The sequence below is a fragment of the Acanthochromis polyacanthus genome, chromosome 9 (assembly GCF_021347895.1).
Source record: "Acanthochromis polyacanthus isolate Apoly-LR-REF ecotype Palm Island chromosome 9, KAUST_Apoly_ChrSc, whole genome shotgun sequence".
NCBI lineage: Eukaryota > Metazoa > Chordata > Actinopteri > Pomacentridae > Acanthochromis > Acanthochromis polyacanthus.
The window spans coordinates 35,909,738-35,936,516 of NC_067121.1; the positions used below are offsets into that span (position 1 = coordinate 35,909,738).

Below are 26,779 nucleotides of genomic sequence, written 5' to 3' on the forward strand. Positions count from 1 at the left end.
TCCAGTAAATATGATACAAAGGAACATTTTAAATAGAAACTGAATCAGAGGAAGAATCAACCACACATGATGATGTTTGCACATCCAGAGTCCAATGCAGTGACAAACGGCTTTTCAAAAAGGCCCTTCTGACTGTTCTAAAGTTTTGGCTTAGATCTAAGGATGACTGTTTGACATCAGGGCTCCTCGACTTTTGGAACAACCTGCCTGAGGAGATGAGGCTGTAAAATCAGTGTATTCTTTGAATTACTAAAATAAAACCCATTTCTATAAATTTGCTTCTATGCGATGTGATAAGTTTTGTCCTTTTTAGGGTCCGAGCACCGAACGCTGCCAGAGGACCCTGTTCAAACCCTAGGGTTTCTTCTTCTTCTTCTTCGTCTTCACTCTTTTCCTGTCTTTTGAATTGCATTGTTGGCGGCTTTATCATACCCCAAAACACGTGAAACTTTGCATGCACATCAGTACTGGTGAAAAATTTGATATTTTATGGGAGTTGCACATGTGGCAAAATGGCTCCATAGCACCCCCTGTAAAATTGAAAAAGTGGTCACTCGGCCAACGGCCACGACATTTCATCTACAGCCACAATATTTGGGGAGCATATGCAGGATATTACGACACAGGAAAAAGTCATTCACAGCCACGTTCTAAACCCAACAGGAAGTCGGCCATCTTGAATTAGCTGTAATTTTTTTCTGATTAATAACTGACGCAATTATGTGATTGCTGACGATCACATGATTGCGGTCCTCCTACAAATTGACCATGATTTATCAGTTGGAAATCATACAAGGAGCAAACGATTAAACTGTAGGGTGTTTCTCATCAATTCCGGCCGACCGCTACATATTTAGTTCGCATATGTAGCAAACCCCAGCCACACAGCCACATTTCAGCCATCAGCCTTATTTGAACACAAATTCACCTTTCTGTCCTTCCCTCATTTCTTCACCGTAACACCTTGTCTCCGTTGGTGCTTATAAGTTTAAACACATCCTTTGCTAGACAGCAACACCATGGAACCGTTTTCTGTCATCTTTATGTGAATTTGCGGACTTTTTGGCAGCGTCTTCGTCATGTCAAGTACCAGCTTCTTTGACAACACTTCCTGTGCCACTGGAATGGTTACAAAATAAAAGCCTGAAACATTAAAAATCCGCCTTCAAAATAAAAACATGGAAGGAACTGTTATTTTAAAACTAGAAAAACAAAGGCTCGCCAAAAGTGATGAACTGATCAACACAGCTTCACAAATGTAATTTACACGCAGTTTGGTATTCATATATAACATGCACATGCATAACACATGCCTGTGCTCAGCACAAGACAATTCTCACAGGTTTTTGTTCAGTTCATTAAAAGCATTGCTGGACTGAACAGATAGATTCTAACATAATAACTTGCTGATGCTCTTTTTTCTGACAGTTTCAAATAGTAATTGCACAACTGTGTTATCAACCGCTAATTAGCATTGCCTGTCTGAAAACCATGTGGCGCCTTCGACTAAAAACAGATTATTCCACTGAGAACCCATGGCTCTGCTGGTCTCTTTTGACCCTTACCCATAAGATACAGCATTTTAGTGTTTGTTTGCAGTCTCTGTTTCTAAAAACTATCTTTGACAGCATTTAGCTCAAATTTTACAAGTCACGCAACCGCTTGAGCTTCATCTGTCTCGCATCTTTCAACAGACCAAGAGCAGTCATTAAAAGAAGATTTGTCTTTAGAGTAGCACAGTTGTCACCAATAGTACATAACAAAAGTCAGTGATGATCCTGCTGTATCAGTGGTTTGCATCTTATGGTTGTTTTTATTGTGCATCCCGACAGGAGACGAAAATCACGGAGAATCGAGTCCATTCATTAACTCCGACAGTGACAGAGAGCCTTATTATGAAGGCAAGAACATGGCCCTGTTCGAGGTAAGACAGGACATATATGTTTATATTTTTACAAGCAATATTTATTTCTAAGGTCCACAAAGAATACATGTATTAAAAGCAAATTCATGTTTTCCACCAAAAGTGTATTATTTGTATGATCTACTGTAAAGGAGTCTGGGATTATTCAAGTTTTATTTGGGTCCGAACACTGAAGGTGGGTAGGACCCTCTTGAAGCCCATGGGTTTTTTATTTTTATTTTTTTCTCCCATTTTTGAATCATAATTTTGTAGGCATTAAAATACTTGAAAATGTGTAAAAATTTGCACACACATCAGGACCAGCGAAAAATGTTCTATTATGGAACCTGCATAGGTGTGAGCCAAAATGGTTCAACTACGCCTCCTAGAAAAATACAAACAGACTCTATGATCAGGATGCATTACCTACAACTATGAAATTTGGTAGACGTATGTAACTCGTCAAGACACACAAAAATGGAATTAACATCCATGCCCAAAACACAACAGGAAGACATCCATCCATTCACCGCTTTATCCTCACTAGGGTCGCGGGGGGTGTTGGAGTCTATCCCAGCTGACTGGGGCGAAGGCAGGGGACACCCTGGACAGGTCGCCAGTCTGTCACAGGGCTACATATACAGACAGACAATCACACTCACATTCACACCTATGGGCAATTTAGAGTCATCAATTAAGCTCAGCATATTTTTGGGCTGTGGGAGGAAGCCGGAGTGCCCAGAGAAAACCCACGCATGCACAGGGAGAACATGCAAACTCCATGCAGAAAGATCCCAGGCACACCCTAGGATTCGAACCGGGGATCTTCTTGCTGCAAGGCGAACATACTAACCACTATACCACTGTGCAGCCCAACAGGAAGACAGCCATTTTGAATTATATGGCATATTTTGGACAATTTTGGTACAATTTTTGCACATTTTAAAAAGCTATGACCTCAAACAGAGTAACCCTGAGAGAGCTCAAATTCGGCCAGGATGTACACCAGGCATGGGTGATCAAAAATTGTCAAAAAGCTCATCAAAAGTCTGAGCGGGTGGCAGAATTTGGATATTCACCATGGCACAGGAGATGCTGTGTAACAGGCCTGTACATGCTCCAATCTGCCTCAGACTTTACATGTGTGATCACAGTCCGGTCCTGATATCATACCTAAGCCGATGTCCATTCACAGAGATAGTGCCACATGGTGGGCAATTTTAATAGATCATCATCAAAAACGCCGTAAGCCAAAATACACTCTTAGTCACAGCGCCACCTGGTGGACACACTTGGATTCACTGACCAGCAAAGATGCGAGGACTGGTTCAATGCCGCTTGCATCTTTAATTTGAATTGTTTTTCTCTGTCTCTCCACAGGAGGAAATAGACAGCACCCCGATGGTTGCATCTCTTCTTAACAAGCTGGCCAATTACACCAACCTGACCCAGGGTGTCCGAGAGCACGAAGAGGCCGAGGATGGAGTCAGGAGGGTCGCTGTCACGGTACGAGGCTGTTTATCAGTCAGTGGAAGTGTGCATGCTCTGAGCCTCTGTGATTCTTAAGAAGCACACTTGCAATAAAAATCAATTCTGGCAAGATTATTGTCATCCAAAACAATATTTCAGCACAGACGATTACATCCTGCTATGATCTTCTGATCTTCAAGTTGCTGTAACTGACAACAATTTGAGCTTTTATGCCGCTGTGTTCACTGTAGACTTTGATGGAATTCCACTAGAATATAAAGCAGCTCGTAAATATAGCCAAAAAATGGACTGTATTGTGAAAGAGAGATATGACATTGCGTGAAAGACTGTTATCTCAAGTGATTTGCTGAGAATCCATTTGCAGATTTTGGAATTTTACTGAAAGTAGAATAGCAATGTAGTTAACTGCTGGCTATTAGGAGTAAAGTCAGGAAAGTCTTACTGGGTCTTTACTGTGTGGCAAATACACTCTACATGGCATGACATGAGGACCACTGCTAGGTAAATCACAAAACTACATCTTTAAAAATGAAAAAGATCTCAGTGACATATTTGATTTGATTTTATAAGTGTTCACCTGACTTACTGCACTTCTGCTTCTTTTTGCCACATAGCACATTGAGGTTTATGACGTAAAATGCAAGCAGGAAATGTTTCACTACTGGCAAAGACCTGCAATTTTAGAAGTCTGTGCAGAGGAGTAAAGAACAGCCGGCTGTCTCCATTGCTCCACAGGTAGAACTCCACTGAGCAACGGTAGCAATGGTCTTTTGGACTCCATTTCCTCTTCTCACTCCTCCAAGATAGTCAAAACAGTAGAATAAAAAAACAGTTAAATCATCAACAATTATAAAAAAAACATTTACAATCATTTACATTTTAAAGAAACAGCAGCATTGCACACACGTGTAAGATGCATTGCGCACAACAAAACAGTGAATTCTTTCTTAAACTTGCTTCTGCAAAGCAACTAACCCTTACATCAGTGCAGCACTGCGTCCCAGTTCAGCGGCTAGATCGTCGCAATAAAGCGTAGAAATAATATAAATTCACATCAAAGTTATTGTTTATTGGTTTGAGGTTTCGTTGAGGTTTGACCTCATCTTATTTATATATTAGTCTCATTTGTGGATCCTGCTCGTCCAATGGCTTCCTACAGCTTCTGTCATGGTGCGGCTCCTCCCTAAACTTGACTTGAGAGTTTCAGTTTCTTTGATGATGCCACTTGGCTGCAGCTGGAAGCCATGTGAAAGGCTGTGATGTAGAATATGAATTGAGCCAAGAGCAAATGGAATTGGGTCAAACAGCAAGACAGAGAAGGAGGGCAGAAATGTCTCAAGATGAAAGAAAGAGTCGACATGCCGACTTATCCGTGTGTGGTACCCAGGACTATTTGATGGTGAAAAGAGGATACCCCCCAACAACTTTTCATTTTATTAATGTTTTGACACGTGGCACTTACTCACCTGTATTAGTGAGTTGCTGGTGCTATACAAATTTACACCAGAAGATGGCAGTAGTGGCGCATGAGAAAGGCTGACTTCCCCTAAACGGCTCAGTTTAAGAAGAAGCTGTGTAGGAGTCAGTAGAGAGAAGTCATTGCCTGAAAAACTGTTGTTTCTGTGTTTACAGGTGGGTTAAGTGCGCAAGCAGTGTACAGAACACATTATAAGAGCTTTTTTGTAAGTTCATGTTAATATTTTATTCATCTAGTTTGTACTTTGTGCTTGTTCTACACATCATTAGACGTTGCCGCTAACTGTCGCTAGCATAAATGCTAATAGCGTTAGCTTCTCCCGTTGAAGGCAGTGTGAAAACGTTAGGCTATTTTACTGTTTAGAGTTGTGTTGTTACATGGCCCAATATGTTTAGATTTGTTCAGCCACTTGTCCAGGAGTTCAAGAAGAAACTGTAGAAGGAGTCAGTAGAGAAGCCATTGCCTGAAAAGCTGTTGTTTTTTGTGTTTACAGCATTAAGCCGTCCTGTTACACATACATCCATGCATTTGTCCTCATTTGTGTAACACGTGTTTAATCAGTTGAGGTTCATGTGACACAGCCGAGGATGTTGCAGAATTCAACTTGGGGAGCCTGTATTATGCATGACATGTTACTCCTGCACTCCTTCACCAGTAACCTTCTTCCTGCTAACAGCTGGATGAAGAGTCCAGCCTGGACGGTGAACTTCCCCTCAGCCCCAGAGAGGAGATCCAAGCCCAGAACTCCATGATGTGGGAGGCTGTGTTTGAGCGCCAGCCAGAGGCAGGAAGTGGAGGTGGTTCTTGGCTCACCTGTTCTCAAGCAGCTTTACTGTGACAGATAGTGTTCTACACAAAGAGAAAGTTTTTTTCACTGTTCATTTTTCCACAATTGTGTCCAGAAATTATGTTAGAACTCTGCAGAGTGAGTTGAGTATAATTTAAATATCACCTGGCCTGTGAAATCTGACATGTGGGAATATTTGCACCATGTTTGTGCGTTATCAATTCCAAACATGTTGGGAAACAGATGTGTTTGTGGGGAATTGTTGGGACTCAGTCTGCCTGCTAAGGACCAGTGATGATCAGGCAGCTTTGCCAAACATAGCCAAAAATAAGTTTTGGATCAAAAGTTGGAGTCCTCAAAAAGTTCTCCAGAAAGAGTCTTCAAGCAGTCTTCAGAGTCTGATGCAAATAATGTTTATTCAATACAAAGGCTGCAAGAACAAAAATGAGCAAAATCTTGAGATTTTAACTGACTACACAAAGCGTTACGAAAGCAAACTACTTCTAAAAACTCCTCTTCTGTTCTGGACAGCCACAACCCATTGTCTGACGACCTAAACAGGATGTATATGATGTAATCGCATCAAAAGTTAGGTCATCACCTCTTTTTTTTTAATCTCTGCTAGGTTGGCATTGTCTCTGCTTAGCTCAGTGTGATTTAAGTTTCGACTCAGAAGTGCAGATAAAAAGAGGTCATGCACTTCTGGTCTCATCGCCTTGTATTTGTGCTCTGTGGGCTTCCGTTGGGTTGCCTCTTTCCACAGGATTATTTAGCATATTCATAACTTCATTTGACACGTTAGGTCTTCCAGTCTAATCATTGTTTGCTCTTAAATTTGATTCACACGTCCTATTCGTATAGTTTTATCATTTGTTGAATCTTAAAATGCCACAACAGAATTAGATGAGAAGATTGTTATCCCTCAAGTTTGTTGAATAATTATGAAACTACAGCAAGACGCCAATCAGCTTAGCTTAACATATAGATTGGTAACCTAGGAAATAACTCCAAAGCTAACCTATTAGCAAGCAATATCTTGTAAGTTTAATCTGCTCAAAAAGAATAGTGTCAACAGGACTAGATTTTATGGGCACTGGATGGCTTTGTGACCGTTCTTTTGTGGTTTAAAGTTTTACTGTAGTATTTCTTACAGAATTAGTATTGTCAAGCCAAAATGTTGCAGCAATATCTTGGACGTTGAGATATGCATGGTTTATCTACATCAAGTCAGGAACACATACTATTAGATGGTTTTAAACAGACGTTGCAATTTTGTACTGGTGGGTCACAGTGATTGTTTTCTCCTTTCCAAAAAGATCCTTTTCCACTGTAGCAGCAATAAGCACCAGACTAGCTGTATTACAATTGGATATGAGATTCCTATAAACAGACAAAGCTGCACAGCCAAGAAAAAAGGGCTACTGATGGTAAAAATGCACTGAAATCCACCTGCAAAATATGTAGCATTCATACATTTGAAGGACAGAACGTCATTGCACAAATGTTCTTATATTCATGGTGGCAAAAATTGGATACATGCTGCAGATTAGTCGCCCCTTCTATTGTAGTGCTGACTCTGAACATGGGGTAGCCTTTGGGTGAAATAGAGTGGGACCTTGAACTGTTGCTTTGTGTAGAAGCACTGATGATATTTTCCTGAACCCGCCCCCTGAATGATCACTGTGATGAAGTGATCAAGGCAGATAAAGTGGAACAGTGAGGGGGAGAAAGCAGAGGCAAGAGTGTCACATAAGAGAGAGAATGTGGGAAGTGTGGAGATCCACAGCAAGCCCTTTGCAGCCCTTAGACAGACAACTGAGTGTGATGGAGAAAGCACAGGAGAAACCATTCGTAAGTCGAAAAATGGTACGTACCCTTTGGTTTTCTGGGGAAAGGGAACTGGTATAGGTGTTACAGCAGGTTTGTGCAGTGTGATGCTTTAGTGGAAAAGCCAGATAGTGCCAACGAGAGCGCAGAAACTCCAGCGGATTGATGGTGGTGTGCTCCCGAAGCTGTTATATGCATTAAGAACAGTATTTTACCTGTTTTCCTGCTTTTGAATAGAAGACACAATGCTCACAGCGACACTAAAGTTACACCAGGGGTGAAATTAAAGGGATTTTCTGAACAGTTTTTGATTTTTTTTTTACTTTCTCTCCTTATTTTTCTTCGATATTGTGGAAGCTCCTTTGAGGATGAGGATATTTCTAAAAAACTAATGCACACATACACAATTACCACAAAGGCAAAGAAGGCAAACCAGCTTTATTTTCTGCAGTGCAATCACTTAATTCATTCATTCTCTAGGTCTCTGCACAAAAACAGATTTTTTTAAAAAATCTAAATAATCTTGGAAACAGCTCCAGAGTTTCCCACTTCATTATTCATTTCAATACAAGAAGCTATTAATTAGAAAGAAATTCCTACACAACAGGTTAGAAAAATGCATAATCTTTCCTCTGTTTCCGTTCTGTTAGTGTTTTTTTGTTTCCAATTTAAAATTTAATACCCGCCAGCGAAAGTTATCTGCAGGAAAACAAGCCCAATATGTAGAGCATGTAAAATATTGTGACAGTATTCTGCTTTACTAAAAGTAATAGAATAGGACACGTACAGTCATGTTGAAGGCAGAACATGGATTGTAATTTAGCTCTCTAAATGAAGAGTCCAGATATATCAAGATCCTTGGTAGTGAATTTGTGCGTACTGTAAATTGGACATGTTTGGTTTGAATCTAAACATGTAGGGACATTTACTTCATGTCATCTTTCATATTTTTAACGGTTTCTACTCCTGTCCACTCTCACCTTAAGGAAAAAGGATTCTCGTGCAGGTTTAACGCACTTCTTAAGTTAACTCTCAGTAATGTGCAATAACTGCGTGTCCCTGTGCAATAACATGCCAGTTATTACACTGTATACCTATTTCTTAGAATAATGCACATTTTACATTTATATACTTATACTCTTTCTACTTATGTTTATATCTCGAGGACATATTATTCAACATATTTTTTTATATCTTTAGGACATATTTTTCTACTTATGTTTATCTCTTTAGAACATATTTTTCTACTTCTGTTCGTGGTTTTAGGATATATTTTTCTACATATTTTAAAAATATTTTTATACTTATGCTTACATTTTTAGGACATTTTTTCTACATATTTTTTTATATCTTTAGGACATTTTTCGACTTGTATTTATTTTTCAGGATATATTTTTCTATATATGTTTATATTTTTAGGACATATATTTCAACATATTTTAAAAAAGATTTTAAGACATAATTTTCTGCTTTTATTTATATTTTCCGGACATATTTTCTACTTTTATTTGTATTTTTAGGGCATATTTTCTGTATATTTTCAATATCTTTATGACATATTTTTCTACCTATGTTTACATTTTCATTACATTTTTTCCACTTATTTTTTTAAGTCTTTACGACATATTTTTCAACTTATTTCTATATCTTTTTGACATGTGTTTCGACTTCTGTTTATCTATGTGTTCCTTGTTTCCTGAGACTTTGAACGGGAGTGTCTCTAATGTAAGCAATTTCCCCTCGGGGTTAAGTAAAGCATTTCTGATTCTGATTCTAATATGCATCAATGCTTTTACTTACAGACTCTAAATGCTAACATCTTGTGATTCCTCTTTGAAAACCTTTCTCCCTCACCAGTGTACATGTGTTGCTTCTCCATCCCCAGGTCCCCCAGATGGGAACGTTTATCGGGGTTTACCTGCCCTGCATGCAGAACATTCTGGGTGTGATTCTCTTTCTGCGTCTCACCTGGATTGTCGGTACGGCAGGAATCCTGGGATCTTTCGCCATCGTCTCCATGTGCTGCATTTGTGTGAGCAATCGACAGGAACACTTAGCTTTACTGCATTTTGCCAAAATGTGACCATCAATCATAGTAGAAATGATAGACAGGCAAGGTAGTAGACTCCTTTGGCCATGCTGTAACAATCCCTAGGCAGAATGACATGTTCCTGACAGAATTTCACAGCATGGTGAACGAATAAGAGGTTTTTTAAAGCACCCTCCTGGATTTATGGTGCGGCGAGCGAAAATCTCTGTGCCCGAGCTCGGAAAAAGAGACCTCAAAACAAGCAGAAAATTAACATCTCATTTACAGCCACAGTTCATACGTCAGTAGCTCCAGATAGCCAAACAGAGAAGTGACTGTTTGAGCAGTTTGGACTTAAATGCTCAGCACCTCATGTGATGTGAATCTGCAAACAACAGCCTCCTACAATACGTATTCACCCGGCCACCCTCTGATCCTTTATGCTGAAGAGATGATGGGGAATAAAGATATGATGCCTGCATTTATGTGCATTTTACCACCTAAGCTCGACCTCATTTGTAATATCAAACTAGTTTACTGCTATGGACAAAGTATCAGCGGTATATTGCAAACTTCAAAGTTTAAATCCTTCACTTTTACTCTCACTTGCAAATGTAAATTAAAGGCCATTTGTTAGATTTCTTATCTCTCGGTCCTTCAGAAATCTCTAATGGCTGCACACAAACAGAAGACACATTGCTTCTGCCAAATATTTTGAAATGACCAAACAATTTATCACTGATCATTCTGAATAAGGCTTTAACTGATTCAGAATAGGGTAGTGTTGATGTTTAAAAGGATGTGACACAACTTTCAAACCGCACAAACAAAGCGGGAATTGATTCCATTTATCTTCATTGTAATGTTTTTCCTGTTAACGTGGTAGTAAGATATACAGACGAAGCATAGGTGCTTGTCCTGATTGTTTATTCATGGCACTTCATACTATAATCCCCATTATTTTCACTTAATTAAAAAAAACAAAAAACGAGGGATGACATGCAGTAAAGGTCACATTAGCAGGGGAATTTAGCCTAACTGGAAATTCCCTGCCTGGTGGCATTTGCACCCATGTGGTACCAGTCAGCTATTGGGTTGTACAAAGAAAACTTGTGAAGAGCAGACAAATACGATGCTTTATCAAATATTTGGCTGCAGTTTGCTAACCAATCTGCATTTTAATTTTTAAAAATGCTGAATATTTTTTGGCTTCAGTTTCTCAAATGTGAGAATTTGAAGCTTTTGTTTCTAAAATTGTAATTATTTTTATTTAGTTAAGTAATTATTGAGTGATTGTCTTGAATTTGTTGTTTTTTTTTCTTTCTTTTTGAAATCAAGCAACTGTTTTATGGAGAAAATAGTAAGTAAAAAAAACATAATAATGTTGTTGATGCTTTAATTTCCAAAAATTGTTATCATTTTTATTTGTTTTTGTGAAATATTTATTGAAAGTTTCAACTGCTTTAAATGTGTTCTATTAATTTTTTTTTTAACAAATCAAACATCTATTGAATCTATTTGTATTGGACTTGTATTCATGTCCTTTTGTTTATTAAAAGCACAAATATATATTCACATTTGAGTCAAATTTTGAAAAAGAGTGTTGTTTTTTATGTCTGTACTAAATCATTTATATCAGCATTTAAATATCAGTATAGGTCATATCAGTCTTTTTCACTAAGGAATGATTTTTGGCTAAAGTAATTTATAACCACCAGTCTGTATGAAATCATTGTGCTGAAGATGTTCCCTGTTTCTCTCCATGCAGACTCTACTCACAGCCATATCAATGAGCGCCATAGCAACCAACGGAGTCGTCCCAGGTACATTGTGAATCGGTCGATTAGCTTTTATTTTGTACAAGCTTACAACTCCAGCTGCAGTTTTAGGAGTAATGCTGAGTTGCTTGTAATTTGAAAAGCCATGATCTGAACAGCCTGAATTAATTTAAAAAGAAAGTATCATTGAACTGCAGCCAGATGTAATTCACTGTGTGTTTTTAAGCTGCATCCAGCCAAAACAAACCTTTGTTCAACAGTAATTCACAAAAAAAACAAACAAATTAGTCAGCAAATAGAGGCTATGCCCATAAGTAATGCACTTGTCTGAGTGTTTGGTTGGTTAATACATGCCAAGAATTATTAAAATGTGACAATTCTGAGTGGAAGCATTCTCAGTGAAGATAATGTGGTGTATGGAACCTGAAGCAAGTTATGAAACCAGACAAAGCTTCATTTTGTGATGTCACGAGTCGAAAAACACAAAGTTTATCAGCAGCTGTTGATATCGAGATTCAGGAATTACACGTTTCCTTAAAAAACTTCACTTAAAGACTGACAGAGATCCATTTAAAGCCACATGAATATCAATTTGTTGTTGGACAGTATGCTTTTTCTCACAGGAAAACACAATTTCCTGTCAGAAAAACACCAAGGAATCCATTCTGTTGTAATCTAAGTGGGATTTCATTTGTCTGCAGCTGGTGGTTCGTACTACATGATCTCCAGATCTTTGGGTCCAGAGTTTGGAGGAGCTGTGGGTCTGTGTCTCTACCTGGGAACCACATTTGCGGGATCCTTGTACATCCTGGGTACCATTGAGATTCTGCTGGTGGGTTAACCTTCAAACAAAAGGTCAATAGTCACTTCTGCTGCACGTTAATAACCCCTTGCCTCTGTTTTTGTTTTTTTCTGTCCGCCCGCTACCAGACGTACATTGTTCCAACCGGAATAGTGTTCAAAGAAAACAACAGCGAAGCAATGCACAACAACATGCGCGTCTACGGCACGTGCTGCCTGGTCCTGATGGCGCTGGTTGTGTTTGTTGGTGTGAAGTAAGTGTCCACAGTAAAAGACACACAAGCACAAACCGGCACATGGAATCACATGTGCTGCTCTTCTCTCTGCAGGTATGTGAACAAACTAGCCCTGGTGTTTCTGTCCTGTGTGGTTCTGTCCATCATGGCCACTTATGCAGGAGTCATCAACACACTCATCAAACCGCCAGAATTTAAGTAAGTGACCAACAGATAAATAGTAAGTGCTTTTTGATACACTTTAAGCTGTTAGCTGCACCACTGCAAAGTGACTAGCTAGTCAGTAAAATGAAGTTAGCTGGTATCCATGTCCTGTTGGGTGTTTGTTTGGCTGTTACATGAGCAAAATAACTTGTAAAGACAGCATATGCATCTTTTATTTTACATAAAAATGAAACTTTAGCTATTTTTGTATTGGGCAAAGTTTCAAACTGGACAAATATATTTTTCTCTATATTATGCATATTACAAGTTTTACAGTAGCCCTAGAAAGGATGGTTTATGCCACTTGAAAGGGGGCTTATGCAAGATTTTAAATGTAAATATAGCATTAACATAGAAGCAAAGAACTATCTGCTGTGCAAAAATATAGTGGAGTAATGGCATTCTTAACAGAGACGGAAGTCACACTACCTCTGTGTGTGTTGTAACCTGAGCTTTTTTGGCAGCCAGTCCTGCCATACATGCATATCAGTGCATGTGGGTCCTTCCCGTTGAAACTGTTCGCCCTCCGTGTGCTTATAAATAGAGTACAGGGTTTATGTGCTGCCTTTTGAATCCAAAAAAATAAATATTGAAGCATTTTATTTATGTTATTTGTAGGGCTGGGTCTTTAACACGTTAATTTTGATTGATTAATTAATTACAGAAAAAGTAACGCATTAAAAAAATAACGCATGTAATTGCACCTTTCTCAGTTTCCTAATTTTTGACATACCGGTAACACTGATGAGCACTCCATCCCAATAAGTGGCAGTAATGCACCTAAAGTCTGTTTGCCTGTCGTGAAGAAGATATACAGGATACATTGTAGTTAGCCAGTAGCTGGTCACATGACAGCGCTTTAACTTCAGTAGAAACGTCAGACGTCAACATGGCGGCACGGCTGCAAAGTTTCTCTTTTATTACACAAACACTTCAGCCAAAAGTATTTCTGAAAGGATTTGAGGCAAGAAATTAGCTGTACAGTTGGTGAAACTGTCATCGTTTTAGTTCAACGACAGCTAGTTAAGATGTTTAATGAATACTTCGCGATGCGGGTTGAGTCTACTTTATGCAAAAATGAGTTCTAATGCACCAAAATGTGCTGTAACGCAACCAGCATGCAATGCGGTGCGTTTCACATAGACAATGAATGGGATGCGAAAAATTGACAATCGTGCAGACACATTAGCTACAACAGTCCTGGCACTGACAAACGGTGTAGCCAGCCCAAAATAGAACACTTTTCAAGACACTGAAAGTGCTTGAGTTTAGAAAAAAAATTAAAATGTTGAATACAATGGCTATAATTGCTCTTTGAGTTTGCCGTAATCTGTGAATGTAGTAGACAGATAAAAATTGCAGATAAATATGAATGAAACAAACATTTTTGTTGTTTAAGTTCACATATTTGTCCATTCATTGATTCAGTCATCAACCACAATGTATCAAATATTGCTATTTGGCAAAAATGTGGTTAATTGTTATTAATTATGTACAAAGCCTCGAATTAATTAGATAAAAAAATTATTGCGTCAAAGCACGGATTATTTGCTTAATTTATGTGCAGTTGTTTCATTTTAGCTCAATGTGAGAGTCTCTACTGCTGCTTTGAGGCTCTCCTCTGCTACACTTTATTCTGCCAGCTCTGCTCTTTGTATGTCTTTTTCCACATGAGTTGGCTCCAGTGTAACGAATCGTGGAAACAGATGCACGCAGAGTGGAAAAGACTTGTTACGGCCTTTAAATGAATTAGCAAGTTTGGAATAACTGGTTGTAGTTGGATGCATTTTTGTCCACTCTCGTGTACACAACTTATGTAGCTGTGAGTGAAAGTGAAGAGGGGGAATAAGTTTTGCTGACGCCATTGCTTGTTTTGATGTAAAATGTTGGTGGAATGTTGAACACTAAAACTAAACTCAGCTCAAAACTAAACCTGTCAGTCAGAACAGATACTTTAACATCCATCTAACCTCTCTCTTCTCCACAGTGTTTGTCTGTTGGGGAACCGCACGCTGAGGAATGAAAATTTTGAAATTTGTGCAAAGACTGACACCATAAAGAACAACACAATCCCCACAGAGCTCTGGAGCCTCTTCTGTAGTGGTCAATATTCCCATAATGAAACCTGTGATGAATACTTCACCCTAAATAACTTGACAGAGATAAAGGCCATACCTGGGCTGCAGAGTGGAGTTATCAAAGGTGAGAATCCACCTAGATCTCTGTTTAGAATTGTTTACTTTTTCCCAAAATTTGGATCAAGTCCCCCAGCTGGTCATGCTTTGTTTCTGTCTGTCTTTCTCTTAGACAACTTGTGGGGGGATTATGGCCCTGCTGGTACGGTGATAGAGAAGAAAAAACAGTCTTCAGTCGCAGCTCAGGTCCCGTCTGAAGAAAAAAATATGAACTACGTCTTCAACGACATCACGACCTACTTTACTCTGCTGGTGGGGATTTACTTCCCTTCTGTCACAGGTACAGGTTTGACTCTGGTAAATGAGCCAAACATTGAAATATTGCCTCAATAATAATAACTTTGTCAAACTGAAGTGTTCTGCAGTGCAAAACACAATAGTTTGATCAGCAGACTTTAATATGTCACTTCAATGTCAATGAATAGGTGAAAAAACTTACCTAACAATGCCTGTATATTGAAACACTGTTGTTAATAATTAGCAGTCATGCTTCTATTATGTTTAAATAAGTACAATTTGTGCCTGTGTGTGTGTTTTTCAGGTATAATGGCTGGTTCTAACAGGTCTGGTGATCTGAGAGATGCCCAGAGGTCCATCCCAGTAGGAACAATACTGGCTATTCTCACCACCTCTTTCATTTGTATCCTCCAAACTCTACACAACAGATTGAGTTTATCATTTTGATTTTCACCGACATGCGCTCTAATGACACAGATCGTGCTGTATTTGGTCTTTCCGTCTTAATGTCATGGTCAGATATCTCCTTTGTGGTCCTGTTTGGTGCCTGTATTGAGGGAGTTGTGCTGAGAGACAAGTAAGAGAATTTATTCATTCGTTCATTGCAACTTGCAGAGAAACAAATATTGATATTCAGCAGCAGGTTCTTTTAAATAGAAGACTGGTGTTCTATTGTGCAAGAATGCATTTTGTTTGGTTATTAGGATACTGTATAATCTGAGAACACTCAGTGATCCATATGCATGCTTGGGGGTGTTTCAGGTTTGGTTACTCCGTAAAGAAGAACCCAGTCATCGGTATTCTGGCCTGGCCGTCGCCATGGGTGATCGTGATTGGCTCGTTTTTCTCCTGCTGTGGGGCGGGCCTGCAGAGCCTCACTGGCGCCCCCAGGCTTTTGCAGGCCATCGCTCGGGATGGCATCATCCCATTCCTACAGGTTAGCCTTAAAAGATTTGTGCTCCTCTGTATGTTGAAGTTTTACATTCACTTCAACTCTTATCCAAACACAAAATGCATGTTGGCTTCTGTTCCTTTATGCTCTTTTTGATGTATGACTGTACTGTAAAAATACTTTGATGATTGTTAAGATTAGCAGTTATTATCCCACAATGAATGAATTAACAGGCTGATTAATCTATCGAGTCTGACTGATGGACTTTGTGGCCTGTTTTACACTCCTTCTTCTTGGTTGAATTGCTATATTAAGTATTTGTTGCAATGAGGTGTGGCACATACCAAATAAAACTGTTCAACTTCACCTTTCCAACTATGCTAGCTGCATGTTGGTGTGTTAATGAGAAAAATCATCATTTACATCAGATTTACAACCTGCATTCAGCTGTGCATCCATTACATTAGTTTGAATTATTGAATTCTTTGTTTCACAGATATGTTAATATTTAGATACATTAATATCAATCCATTGCAGTCATTGCATAGATATTTACATGTATTCATTTGTTGTCTGTATCTCATTGTTTGTCAGGTCTTTGGTCATGGGAAGGCTAACGGTGAGCCCACATGGGCTCTTTTGCTGACAGTTGGGATCTGTGAGATAGGAATCCTCATCGCTTCTCTGGATGATGTGGCCCCTATCCTCTCCATGTACGCAGACTAAAGAACAAAAATCATCATGACTTTATATTTCACATGCTCCTACCGTCTTACTAGTTTTGCTACATTCTGATCTGATCATTCGTCTGCTCAGGTTTTTCCTCATGTGCTATCTGTTCGTCAATCTGGCCTGCGCCGTTCAGACTTTGCTCCGAACCCCCAACTGGAGACCTCGTTTTAAGTTTTATCACTGGTAACAGACTCCAAATAACTACAATAAAATAATGTATTTGATATGTTTATGCATCTTAATATGGCAGCAATAACTGAAGTTTGCTTCCTGCAGGACTTTGTCCTTCTTAGGGATGAGTCTTTGTCTCTCCCTAATGTTCGTCTCCTCCTGGTACTATGCCCTGGTTGCCGTGGTGATAGCTGGCTGTATCTACAAATACATCGAATACAGGGGGTAAGGGCACTGCTTAAACGCTCTATTAATGGTAATATCTGAGTAAAAATGACATTTTTTGGCACAAACATTTTTTGCTGCACCATTGCAACCGGTGCTGGAAACTGGTGGATTGCTCCCTCTGGGTTGAGGGGGGAGTTGTTTCCCCAAGCGAAGGAATTCAAGTATCTCGGGATCTTGTTCGTGAGTGATGGGACAATGGAGCCTGAGACAGGACAGAGTGGTGTGGCGGCAGCAGTAATGCAGGCGTTGTATCGAGCCGTCGTGGTATAAAGGGAACTTAGCCGCAAAGCGAAGCTCTCGATTTACCAGTCCGTCTACGTTCCAACCCATGGTTTGGACATTTAATTTGGATGCCTCCAGAGGGACTTCCTTTGGAGGTTTTCCAAACATGTCCACCTGGGAGGAGACCCTGGGGTAGACCCAGAACTCGCTGGAGGGATTATATATCTTGTCTGGCCTGGGAACGCCTCAGGATCCTCCAGTAAGAGCTAGAAAGCATTCGCCGGCTGCTTCCACGACCTGGCCCCGGATAAGCGGAGGAAAATGGATGAATGGATGGATGGATGGATGGATGGATGGATGGATGGATGGATGGATGGATGGATGGATGATTGAAATAACTGCTTTGAAAATCAGAACTTTTGTCTTTGAGATTAGATTAGATTTGGATCTCACAGTTTGTCCATGGATAGGTTGGCCTCAGATCCCCTTCCACCAATGAAAAAACATGAATTTTGTGCTCAAAGAGGTGCATGTAATATTCAGTATTTCTGTCACAACAGTAGAGGAAGCTAAACCTCTTAAATGCCTGGAGACTGGATAAAACATCTGAACATTCACTTTCCTCTTCAGCATTCTGTTAGAGAAGTGAAAGTTTGGACCATTTTGTTGCAGGGCAGTGAAGGAATGGGGAGATGGGATCCGAGGTCTGTCCTTAAATGCAGCACGCTACGCTCTCATCCGCCTGGAGGAAGCTCCACTACATACCAAAAACTGGAGGTTAGTGTCCTCTGGAAAAGAACTTTAAAATAAAATACAAAATGGTAAGTATTTGCTGGTTTCTTAAACTTAAGGATTACATTACTTCAGTTTCACATAACTGTAAAATGAACATGTTGGGCTGTTGGTTGAACAGAACAAGCAGTATGAAAACATCGTCTCGGGCTCTGCTTCAGCTGTGTTTCAGATTTGTGATATTCTGTACTCTAAGTAGCTGATAAAGCTGAATGATTGAAAATAATTGTTTTTACAGCCTTATTTTCATTGTCAGTCAATCTGTGTGCTGATAACTGTAAAAATTCAATCAACAAAATGCTAAAATAATGACCAACACCAGAATCCAACCAAGATGGTGTAAAACCTAAAAGACGCCCGAAAAGACTCTGTTTAACCTCAATTATTAATTCTCATTTTGCATACATTTGTTTGTTTTTATGCTACCAACATATTTTCTCTCTTCAGGCCTCAGGTGCTGGTGTTGTGTAAACTGGAGTCAGACCTGCAAGTGAAACATCCTCGCCTGTTGTCCTTCACCACGCAGCTCAAAGCAGGGAAAGGACTGACCATTGTCTGTTCAGTCCTGGAGGGAACCTACATGACCCGGGGCAACGATGCCAAGGCTGCAGAGCAGGTTGGTCAAGTGGTTTGGTCATGTCGTCTAAAAACTATACTTGACACATGTATCTAACTATTCTCCACATGTGTTACTGTTATGATATGATCTTTTTTTTTTGAAGTGACCCTGAAAATGAAGCATTCCTTCTTTGTTATTGTTGCTTATGTTCACCTTAGATCCACCATCAATTCATGTAAAGTCACTAATACAAACTGCAGAAGGAAAACAGGCTGCCAACATGTTAATTAGTGACTAAATTAATCAAAAATATTGTGCACGTCATGTTTTCTTTTCTGCACTTTCTACCTGCAGAGTCTGAAATCTGCCATGGCTGCAGAGCGGACCAAGGGCTTCTCTCATGTGGTGGTGTCGTCCAACCTACGAGACGGTTTCTCCATCTTAATCCAGTCAGCAGGACTGGGGGGAATGAAACACAACGCCGTCCTGATGGCCTGGCCAGCAGGATGGAAACAAGCCCAGGACTCCTCAGCCCGGAGGAACTTCATAGGTAAACGACACAGACAACACTCTGTCTGCAAGACTGCAGCATTACCATCAGCTTGTAGTTTTTTGCCTCGGCCAAATACTGAATCTCTAACAATTTGTGAAGACTCTGAGTGAATTAAATAAATGGGCATCAAAGATTAGTATTACTCAATTAGTATCTGTGAAAATCTGAAATATATCACCATCTCCTCTTCTGTTCTTGAGTTATGGCGTTAAATAAAGGCCATAAAAGTGTTTCGGCAAAACATTATGATGTTACAGTTTAACTGACCTTCGGATCAACTCCCATCCCTTCATCATTTTATCCATTTAGATAAAAATATAGTCCTTATATGCAGTTGTATGCACCCCAGACTGTCGTTTTTACTTTTAAATCTCACTGATCTCTCAAAATCTTGTTTACCTTTGATATATTTATCCAAACAACTACTAAAAATGACAAAAAAATAACCAAATCAAAGAGTCAAAGTAAAACAATGAAATAAACTAATCGTGAGAAAGAGAACGAGATGAGTTACTTCAGAACTACAGACACTAATGAACTATTGATGATGATGTTTATTAATTATTTCAACATCAACCCTGACTAAGCTGACTAAGTAAAGCTGGAGTTGTTGCTCTTTTCGATGTGCTGGTTGACTGAGGGCTGTGTGGTGGAACATGCAGCCGGTATTCCCCTGCTTTGGCTTTGGGTGGTTTATCCTGGAGAAACTGGAAAAAGCTCCACCAGGACAAAGAGTCTTAACAGCGTTGCACTTTTTACGCCAGTAGGCAGAGCTGAAGCTTACACTGGTCATCAGTGAGCCGGTTGACGTCAGAATAAAACTCCCTTTTTGTGCCCTCAAGTGGACTCACAAGGAATATTTCAGAAAGTAACATTGTGCATCATGCAAATATCATCATGCAGGATCTTCTGAGGGATAAAAATACCAGAAACACTCGTTCACTCACTTGAACAACAATAATGCACTGTAGGAGAGTTACACTGGAGCCTGTGACAAAGCAGATGAAGCAAAAAGACAGACCTTTAACAGAGACAGGGAATTGTCCCTTTTTTAAATATTTTTTGGAATTTCTCCGTGTGTATACAAAGATAAATGGCAGTTTTATTTCACTGTATTTAGAATAAGCCTCTCTCTTGTCTCTGTTCAGTACCAGAGAAGAAAAAAAATATTTAGGGAATTCATTTAACATGAGTTTTAATTTGTGCTCAAATTCACCTGCTGTTGATCACCATGATCCATAAACAACCACGAAACATCAACATTGAAACTGAATGTAACCTCAATGATTGACTTTACCAGATATAATATAATAATGAAGCAATATGCATGTATTCCCATAACTGCTCAGCATTTAAACTTGAGCTAAGAACACCTACAAGACAAACTACTGGGCCTTTCTAACATTCAGGGATTTAGCAGAAAATATACACGAGAATTGGCCAATAACATTTTACATTAAACCTTATATGATCACAGTGTAATAAACTAGAATCTTTCAGTAAAGTCAAAGGGCTTTAATTCAACAAATAAACCACAGCAAGTACTGGGAACTGCTGCACCATCTAAACAACCATTTGTAATTTTTGAATTGCGTTCAGCTTTTAAGTTCATCATTGAGTCTAAGTGGCCGTTTGTGCCAAATTTGAGGAAATTCACTTCATGCATTCAGGAGATATGGCGTGTGTGGCAAGACAGACGATCCAAAAAACAGAAAAGCCTCCAGCCACCGCTGTCACCGACACAAACGCACAATAAGGCAGTTTCACATTCTGATAAGGCACCATTGTTACAAGACGTGTGATCTATAATTAATCAACTAAATCTTTTGCTAAGATCAGTTTTTTTTTTTTCCACTTTATAACTAAGATCAGTTTTACAGGGTCAACAGGGACAACTTTTGGGTTGCCAGATCATGAAAAATCCCCCTACAACAAAAACCTTTGTATTTTCAGCTTTTTAATTCATTAGAGCGGCATCTCTGGTTGACTTTGTGATCACTGTGCTGTGTGGGAAAGTGCTGCAGGGCAAAACCCAATTTCAAATAAACTGCTTATTAACAAATTAATTTCCAAATAACATTTGGTTTACCAACATTTTTTCTGCATTACCCCTTTATGGAAACAAGTTATTACAAAAGCATATGTTTTAAACAGGACAAGAGAGGGCAGACATCTTCATTTCTAAACTAACAGTGGAAGAAAAATCATTTACTAAAGTCCTCCTTCTACATTCCAAGTATTCAAAATATAGTACATGTCAATATCAAGTAAAACTCAACGGAAAAGTTAATAGATGGTTACATAAGCTGTTTTTTTGTTGTTTTTTTACAGATAAGCGCTCAGACAGGCTATTGGAGGAATTTGAGTTATCTAATCTGAAAGAAAAGACAAGCACATGTTGTTCTTTTTGGTGATTATCAACTGAACTATTAGTATCACTAAGTGTTGTATTAACTATTATTAAGGAGGCTATAAACTGTAATGAAGCCTAGTAAGAAAGCCCAAACTGAACTGATATGCAGAACCTTTCGTACTTTAATCACATAAGTTTATTCATGTTTACTTAATTTGGAAAGCTAATTCCAAACAGGGGCTCATCTGTAACAAACTGCAAGACATGACTTTTTCTGTGCAAGAGGATAAAGTAAAATGAGAGTGAATGACATCTGACAGACCTGGTATAAAAAGTTCATCACTGAGTCAATATATAATTGAGGGACTTTTGAAGTCCATGGGATATATCCATAGACTGTATATATAGTGGACGTAGCATTTGGCTCCAGAATTGAAGCCAACCCGGAAGTGTCAAAAACTTGCAATATCACGCCGTCCGCTAGGGTTGGCTCCAAGAAGCTTTTTCTCCATAGACCCCAATTCATTTTTGGAGAAAATAAAATTTGATAGACTGATGTTCTACAGCTCAGGATTTTTTTCCCGTTAGTTTTCATGGTCAAAATGAGAGATCAGGTGGCCGATCTTAAAATAAATCAATACTGAATTTTAAATAAATCGTTAAAGTTGGCGGAGCCAGGGGGCGTGGCTATACTTGATGGACAGCAACAGAAGCCTCTGCGGTAAAACGTGGGCGGGATAAGAGAGTTCTCAGCCAATCCTGCCCCTAGTTGCTCTCCGGTCCAGTCTGTTTGATGACGCTTTTTACGTCACTGGCTCCAAAAAATCCAAAACGGCGACCAGGAAGTAGCAAAATCCGGGCTTCATTTTCTCGGCGTTGAAACCAACGGGTGACGTCACGGTTAGTTTACGCCTGGATATATCTTGCATACATTTTAATTAAAAGTAAAAAAAAAAAAAAAAAAAAATCTGTTCATTATGATCATGTCTTTACAAATTCTGCAATTATTTATTATGGAAACAATCACTTATTAATTAAAAAATGAATGGATATCACTGAAATGTCAACTTAATAACGGTCCGAATTTAATAACAAGCAACTTCTATAATAAAATGAGCTTATTCAAAAATGTTTTGATTGTGTTCTTTTTATTAAGTGGAGATAATCATGACAAATATTTCTATTATTTGGCAATAAATCAAATTTTATATGGAAAATAACAAATTGTATCTGTGTCCAAGAAATCACTTTCAGCTAAGTTACCCATTACAAAAACACCTCTCAGTGAAGTGTATTAATTCCAGATCACATGACCTGCTCCACATGATGTCATTTCCTCCTGAAGAAAAGACTGGAAAGACTCCAAGGCTTTCTGACTTATTTAAAATAAAGTAGTGTGTGAGTCAAGTGTAGATTTATCAACAGGTTTACTACAATATCTATATAAATAACTTTCAATGTCAATTTTACTCAGTTGTATATATAATATTTAGAAGACCCTTTCCCTAAAAATGCCATGTGGTGTTTGGTTATAGGCGGCCATGTTGATTTTAGGCCATAGTAGACCTGTCTACTATGTTACAAAAAGTCCAGTAATTACATATTGACCTCACTATCACTCTGTTTCTCTTCGTCTTTTCCTTCAGAAACTGTCAGAGAGACAACAGCAGCACATCAGGCTCTGCTGGTCGCCAAGAACATCGACCGTTTCCCCTCAAACCAGGAGCGTCTGAAGGAGGGAACCATTGACGTCTGGTGGATCGTACACGACGGTGGACTGCTCATGCTGCTGCCCTTCTTACTCAGTCAGCACAAGGTGCGTTTGTTCCCTAAACTGCCTTTTTCACTTTAGTCTTAGATTAGTTATTGGAATGTTATCATATCATATAAATCTCTACCTCCGTCTTATTTATGACACTGTGACCTTTTTCTAATTTTCTATTATTGATAAAGAGTTGTTCTTTTTATAACGTCTTACTGTAATTCTTCAGCCTTGAGAACAGTCGCTTTACATTTCACTGCACAAACAGTATGACGATGTGCCATAAAAACCGTGAATCTATTCATTATTATTGAGTTAAGTCAAAGGAGACACATTTAGACTGAAAAAAATCAAGAAAAGAATCAATAATATTGTAAAATGACACATAATCTAGTAGATTTTTTGAACTTATGATTAAAAGAAACTTCCTATTGATTTGAATTGTTTTATCAAGCTTTACACTCTTATTTAGAATCTCCATAAAGGAGTATGGTTAGTCTTACTTTCAAAATACATATAGTTTTTGTATTTTCAGTTGGAAAAAAAAGTATTTTTCCTTTCCTGCACAGCTTTATTTGGTCTGACATTTATCTCAGTTTTAAGAAAAACATGTTTGTGGAGAACAGTTTTAAAGCTTTGGCACTATTTGCACATAAAGACATGCCTTGTTCTGTAAAGCAACTTCTATTCGTGTCACAAAATAACAGAAGGGGGGATACTCTGCTGACTGTAGCCTGGGAATTTCAGTGGAGAAGCTGCCAGTGTTCACTCAATGAAAGCATAAAACATATTCCTGAGGAAGATCTCAGAAAATTTCTCGTTTTCCTGCACTTGCGTCTAATAACTATACGTCTCTCTCTGTAGGTGTGGAGGAAGTGCCAGATGCGAATCTTCACCGTGGCCCAGATGGATGACAACTCCATCCAGATGAAGAAAGACCTCCAGATGTTTCTCTACCATCTACGCCTGGATGCAAAGGTGGAGGTGGTGGAGATGGTGAGACTGTTTAGTTCCTGATCCATCTTTAAATCTGTGTCTTCTTGTTCACTTTAACAACACATCATATGATGATGTTTCTGCTCGTATTGGTGCTGAATCTGCAGATGTTCTGTCCGTCCTTCTAGCACGACAGCGATATTTCAGCCTTCACCTACGAGAAGACGCTGATGATGGAACAGAGATCTCAGATGCTCAAACAGATGCAGCTGTCGCGCACTGAGAGGGAAAGAGAGGTATAGCTACTCACACTGTACACCATGACCAACTTCTCAAAGCATTATACAGACCTGAACTGTTCCCTATTATACATATTTTTGTCATTTTCTGATGCATTAGCGTGGAATTCCACGATGCACAACTCAACACTGACTTGTCCAAACACTTTAAAACATAGATGTTGATGTAAACGTACAAAAACATCAGCAAAACTGCCACAAACATGTTTCTTTTGTAGAATAAGCAGATGTAACTGATGAAAAACTTATATAATGCACTCGTGCAGCTCAGAGATAAAGGTGTAGCATTAATCGCCGCCGTCTGTTCTGTCGTTGTTCACCTTTGAAACTCTTCCCACAACAATTTTGTGTCGACAAACTCAGATTCAGAGCATCAGCGATGTATCGCGCGGCTCCATAAAGAGGAAGAAGTGTTCGTGTGCCCCGCCGCTCTACGCTCAGTGCATTCCTGAGGAGGAGGTAGCCACGGCAACCGACCACGGTGCCATCGCGCCATCCATTTATCATGCCATCCTTCCTCGCCATCATCTAATCCTTTCTTGACAACTTAAATATGCTTTAAACAGTGCTCTGAACGGAAGCTAAGCTCTACGGTGTCTTCTTCATCTTAACTCCACTTGTTGATTTCATCTTCATCCATTCACATTCCTTCACACTGTCGGATGCAGGCAGATAACAAAAGTCGCCACTAGAGGAAGACAAATTCTTCAAAAACAAAAACAGAGCAGGATGTTCATCTGTCCGTGTACTCCCATCATCATAAAACTCACCCTTGCTTTTATAACACACACACATATTCTCCACTTGCATCTCTTTGTATTTTTGTGATCAGTATCAGATAAAGATTTTTTTTTATCATCTGAACACTCCTTTATTTAGGCCCAGTTGATTCACGACAGGAACACAGCGTCTCATTCTTCAGCGAATGACAAAGCTGTCAGTGCTGCACCAGATGGGGTCCACATGACCTGGACCAAAGAGAAACTGATCAATGAGAGGAACAAACAACGAGAAGGCATGGGAGTCAAAGACATGTTCAATATGAAACCGTAAGTAGCTCTGCTCTGCTGCAGGACGTCATAAAGATGCACACACCATGGCTTCTGCTACAGTCCCAACATGACGTTAATATGCAACTCAGTACTAAACAATAAGATGCGTTAAGTTGGATTTTGCTTTATCTTTTTCTTGTTTTCAGCGGTTGTCCCATACATACACTGCAATTTGTTAAACAGTCTTGCCCTCATTTGTGAAGACTTTGAGACAATACACTCCTATTTTAGCACTAATGTTGGATATGTTGGGTTTTTTTTTTTTTTTTGCTCCCTTCCTATAGCGAGTGGGAGAATCTGTAAGTTCATTTACGACTTTTTGCTTGCATATGCATGAACTCTCTGTGCATGTGTATAAATCATCTCCGTTGGCATGCTTGTGTGAAAGTAGTTCAGTTTGCATGAACATCAGAGTGCATGATGACAAACACGCTTGCGTTTCTCCTTCTTTGTACGGAAGCCGCATGCATCTGTATTTGCCTGCAAGATCATCAGAAATAATCCCTTCTGGTGTGCTTCCTGTAGATGGCTGATTTGTAGCATCGTAGTTAAAATTGTGGCCAGCTTTGTTGCACAGGATGCTATGTTGTTTGTTCGATCAATGCTCGTTAATGTCTCTGATTAAACATAGCAACCAGTCCAACGTACGGAGGATGCACACAGCTGTGAAGCTCAATGAGGTGGTGGTCAAGAATTCCCACAGTTCACAGCTGGTCCTGCTCAACATGCCGGGCCCACCAAAGAACAAGCAAGGGGACGAGAACTGTATCCTTTTACACTGGAACATGATTGCTACGCTGCAAAATGTCATTAATTTTGTCAGTAAGTCACTTAGTTGTTTAGTTGGCGACTGGAAAGAAATTTAACACATTGGAGAAATACTTTGACAAAAGTATACTACTCTTATGTCTGTATTTTACATGTGAAAGTACAGCAAACAGGGCAGTTAGCTTTGCTTAGCATAAAGAATGGAAACGGGGGGAAGACACCTAGCCTGTCTCTTTCTAAAGGCTAGAAAGTCAGGCTACTAATCAGCACCTCTACAGTCATTTTCTTTAATCTGAACCAAAATTAAGTGCAAAAAAAGTTGTGATTTGGAGACTGAATTCGTGTATTTGTTAAACTAAACTTAAAGTGTCGAATATTAAGCATTAGAGGAGCTGACTAGTTGGTTGTGCCAGTTCAAATCTTTATGCTAGTTAATGGCTAGCTGCAGGTTCTATTAAGGACAGTTTAAAAGCCAAAAACTCTTTCAGTCCCCTT

General features: G+C 39.2%; 1 protein-coding gene across 2 annotated transcripts in view; it reads left to right on the plus strand.

The window, feature by feature from the left end:
* LOC110949547 (solute carrier family 12 member 7-like) overlaps nucleotides 1-26,779 on the plus strand; it is a 37,766-nt gene that overhangs the window by 7,937 nt on the left and 3,050 nt on the right. The window contains exons 2-26 of one of the 2 annotated variants that reach the window (XM_022191667.2): nucleotides 1,833-1,924; nucleotides 3,284-3,409; nucleotides 9,371-9,517; nucleotides 11,283-11,337; nucleotides 11,994-12,124; nucleotides 12,223-12,347; nucleotides 12,423-12,527; nucleotides 14,521-14,735; nucleotides 14,841-15,008; nucleotides 15,270-15,368; nucleotides 15,485-15,542; nucleotides 15,728-15,902; nucleotides 16,452-16,570; nucleotides 16,674-16,772; nucleotides 16,866-16,985; nucleotides 17,883-17,987; nucleotides 18,450-18,618; nucleotides 18,916-19,111; nucleotides 23,114-23,283; nucleotides 24,094-24,225; nucleotides 24,354-24,461; nucleotides 24,828-24,923; nucleotides 25,344-25,513; nucleotides 25,801-25,815; nucleotides 26,148-26,281. In XM_022191667.2, the coding sequence (XP_022047359.1) occupies nucleotides 1,833-1,924; nucleotides 3,284-3,409; nucleotides 9,371-9,517; nucleotides 11,283-11,337; nucleotides 11,994-12,124; nucleotides 12,223-12,347; nucleotides 12,423-12,527; nucleotides 14,521-14,735; nucleotides 14,841-15,008; nucleotides 15,270-15,368; nucleotides 15,485-15,542; nucleotides 15,728-15,902; nucleotides 16,452-16,570; nucleotides 16,674-16,772; nucleotides 16,866-16,985; nucleotides 17,883-17,987; nucleotides 18,450-18,618; nucleotides 18,916-19,111; nucleotides 23,114-23,283; nucleotides 24,094-24,225; nucleotides 24,354-24,461; nucleotides 24,828-24,923; nucleotides 25,344-25,513; nucleotides 25,801-25,815; nucleotides 26,148-26,281 (3,129 nt within the window). The remainder of the gene's footprint in view (nucleotides 1-1,832; nucleotides 1,925-3,283; nucleotides 3,410-9,370; nucleotides 9,518-11,282; nucleotides 11,338-11,993; nucleotides 12,125-12,222; nucleotides 12,348-12,422; nucleotides 12,528-14,520; nucleotides 14,736-14,840; nucleotides 15,009-15,269; nucleotides 15,369-15,484; nucleotides 15,543-15,727; nucleotides 15,903-16,451; nucleotides 16,571-16,673; nucleotides 16,773-16,865; nucleotides 16,986-17,882; nucleotides 17,988-18,449; nucleotides 18,619-18,915; nucleotides 19,112-23,113; nucleotides 23,284-24,093; nucleotides 24,226-24,353; nucleotides 24,462-24,827; nucleotides 24,924-25,343; nucleotides 25,514-25,800; nucleotides 25,816-26,147; nucleotides 26,282-26,779) is intronic. The other variant, XM_022191668.2, reaches the window with a different exon arrangement.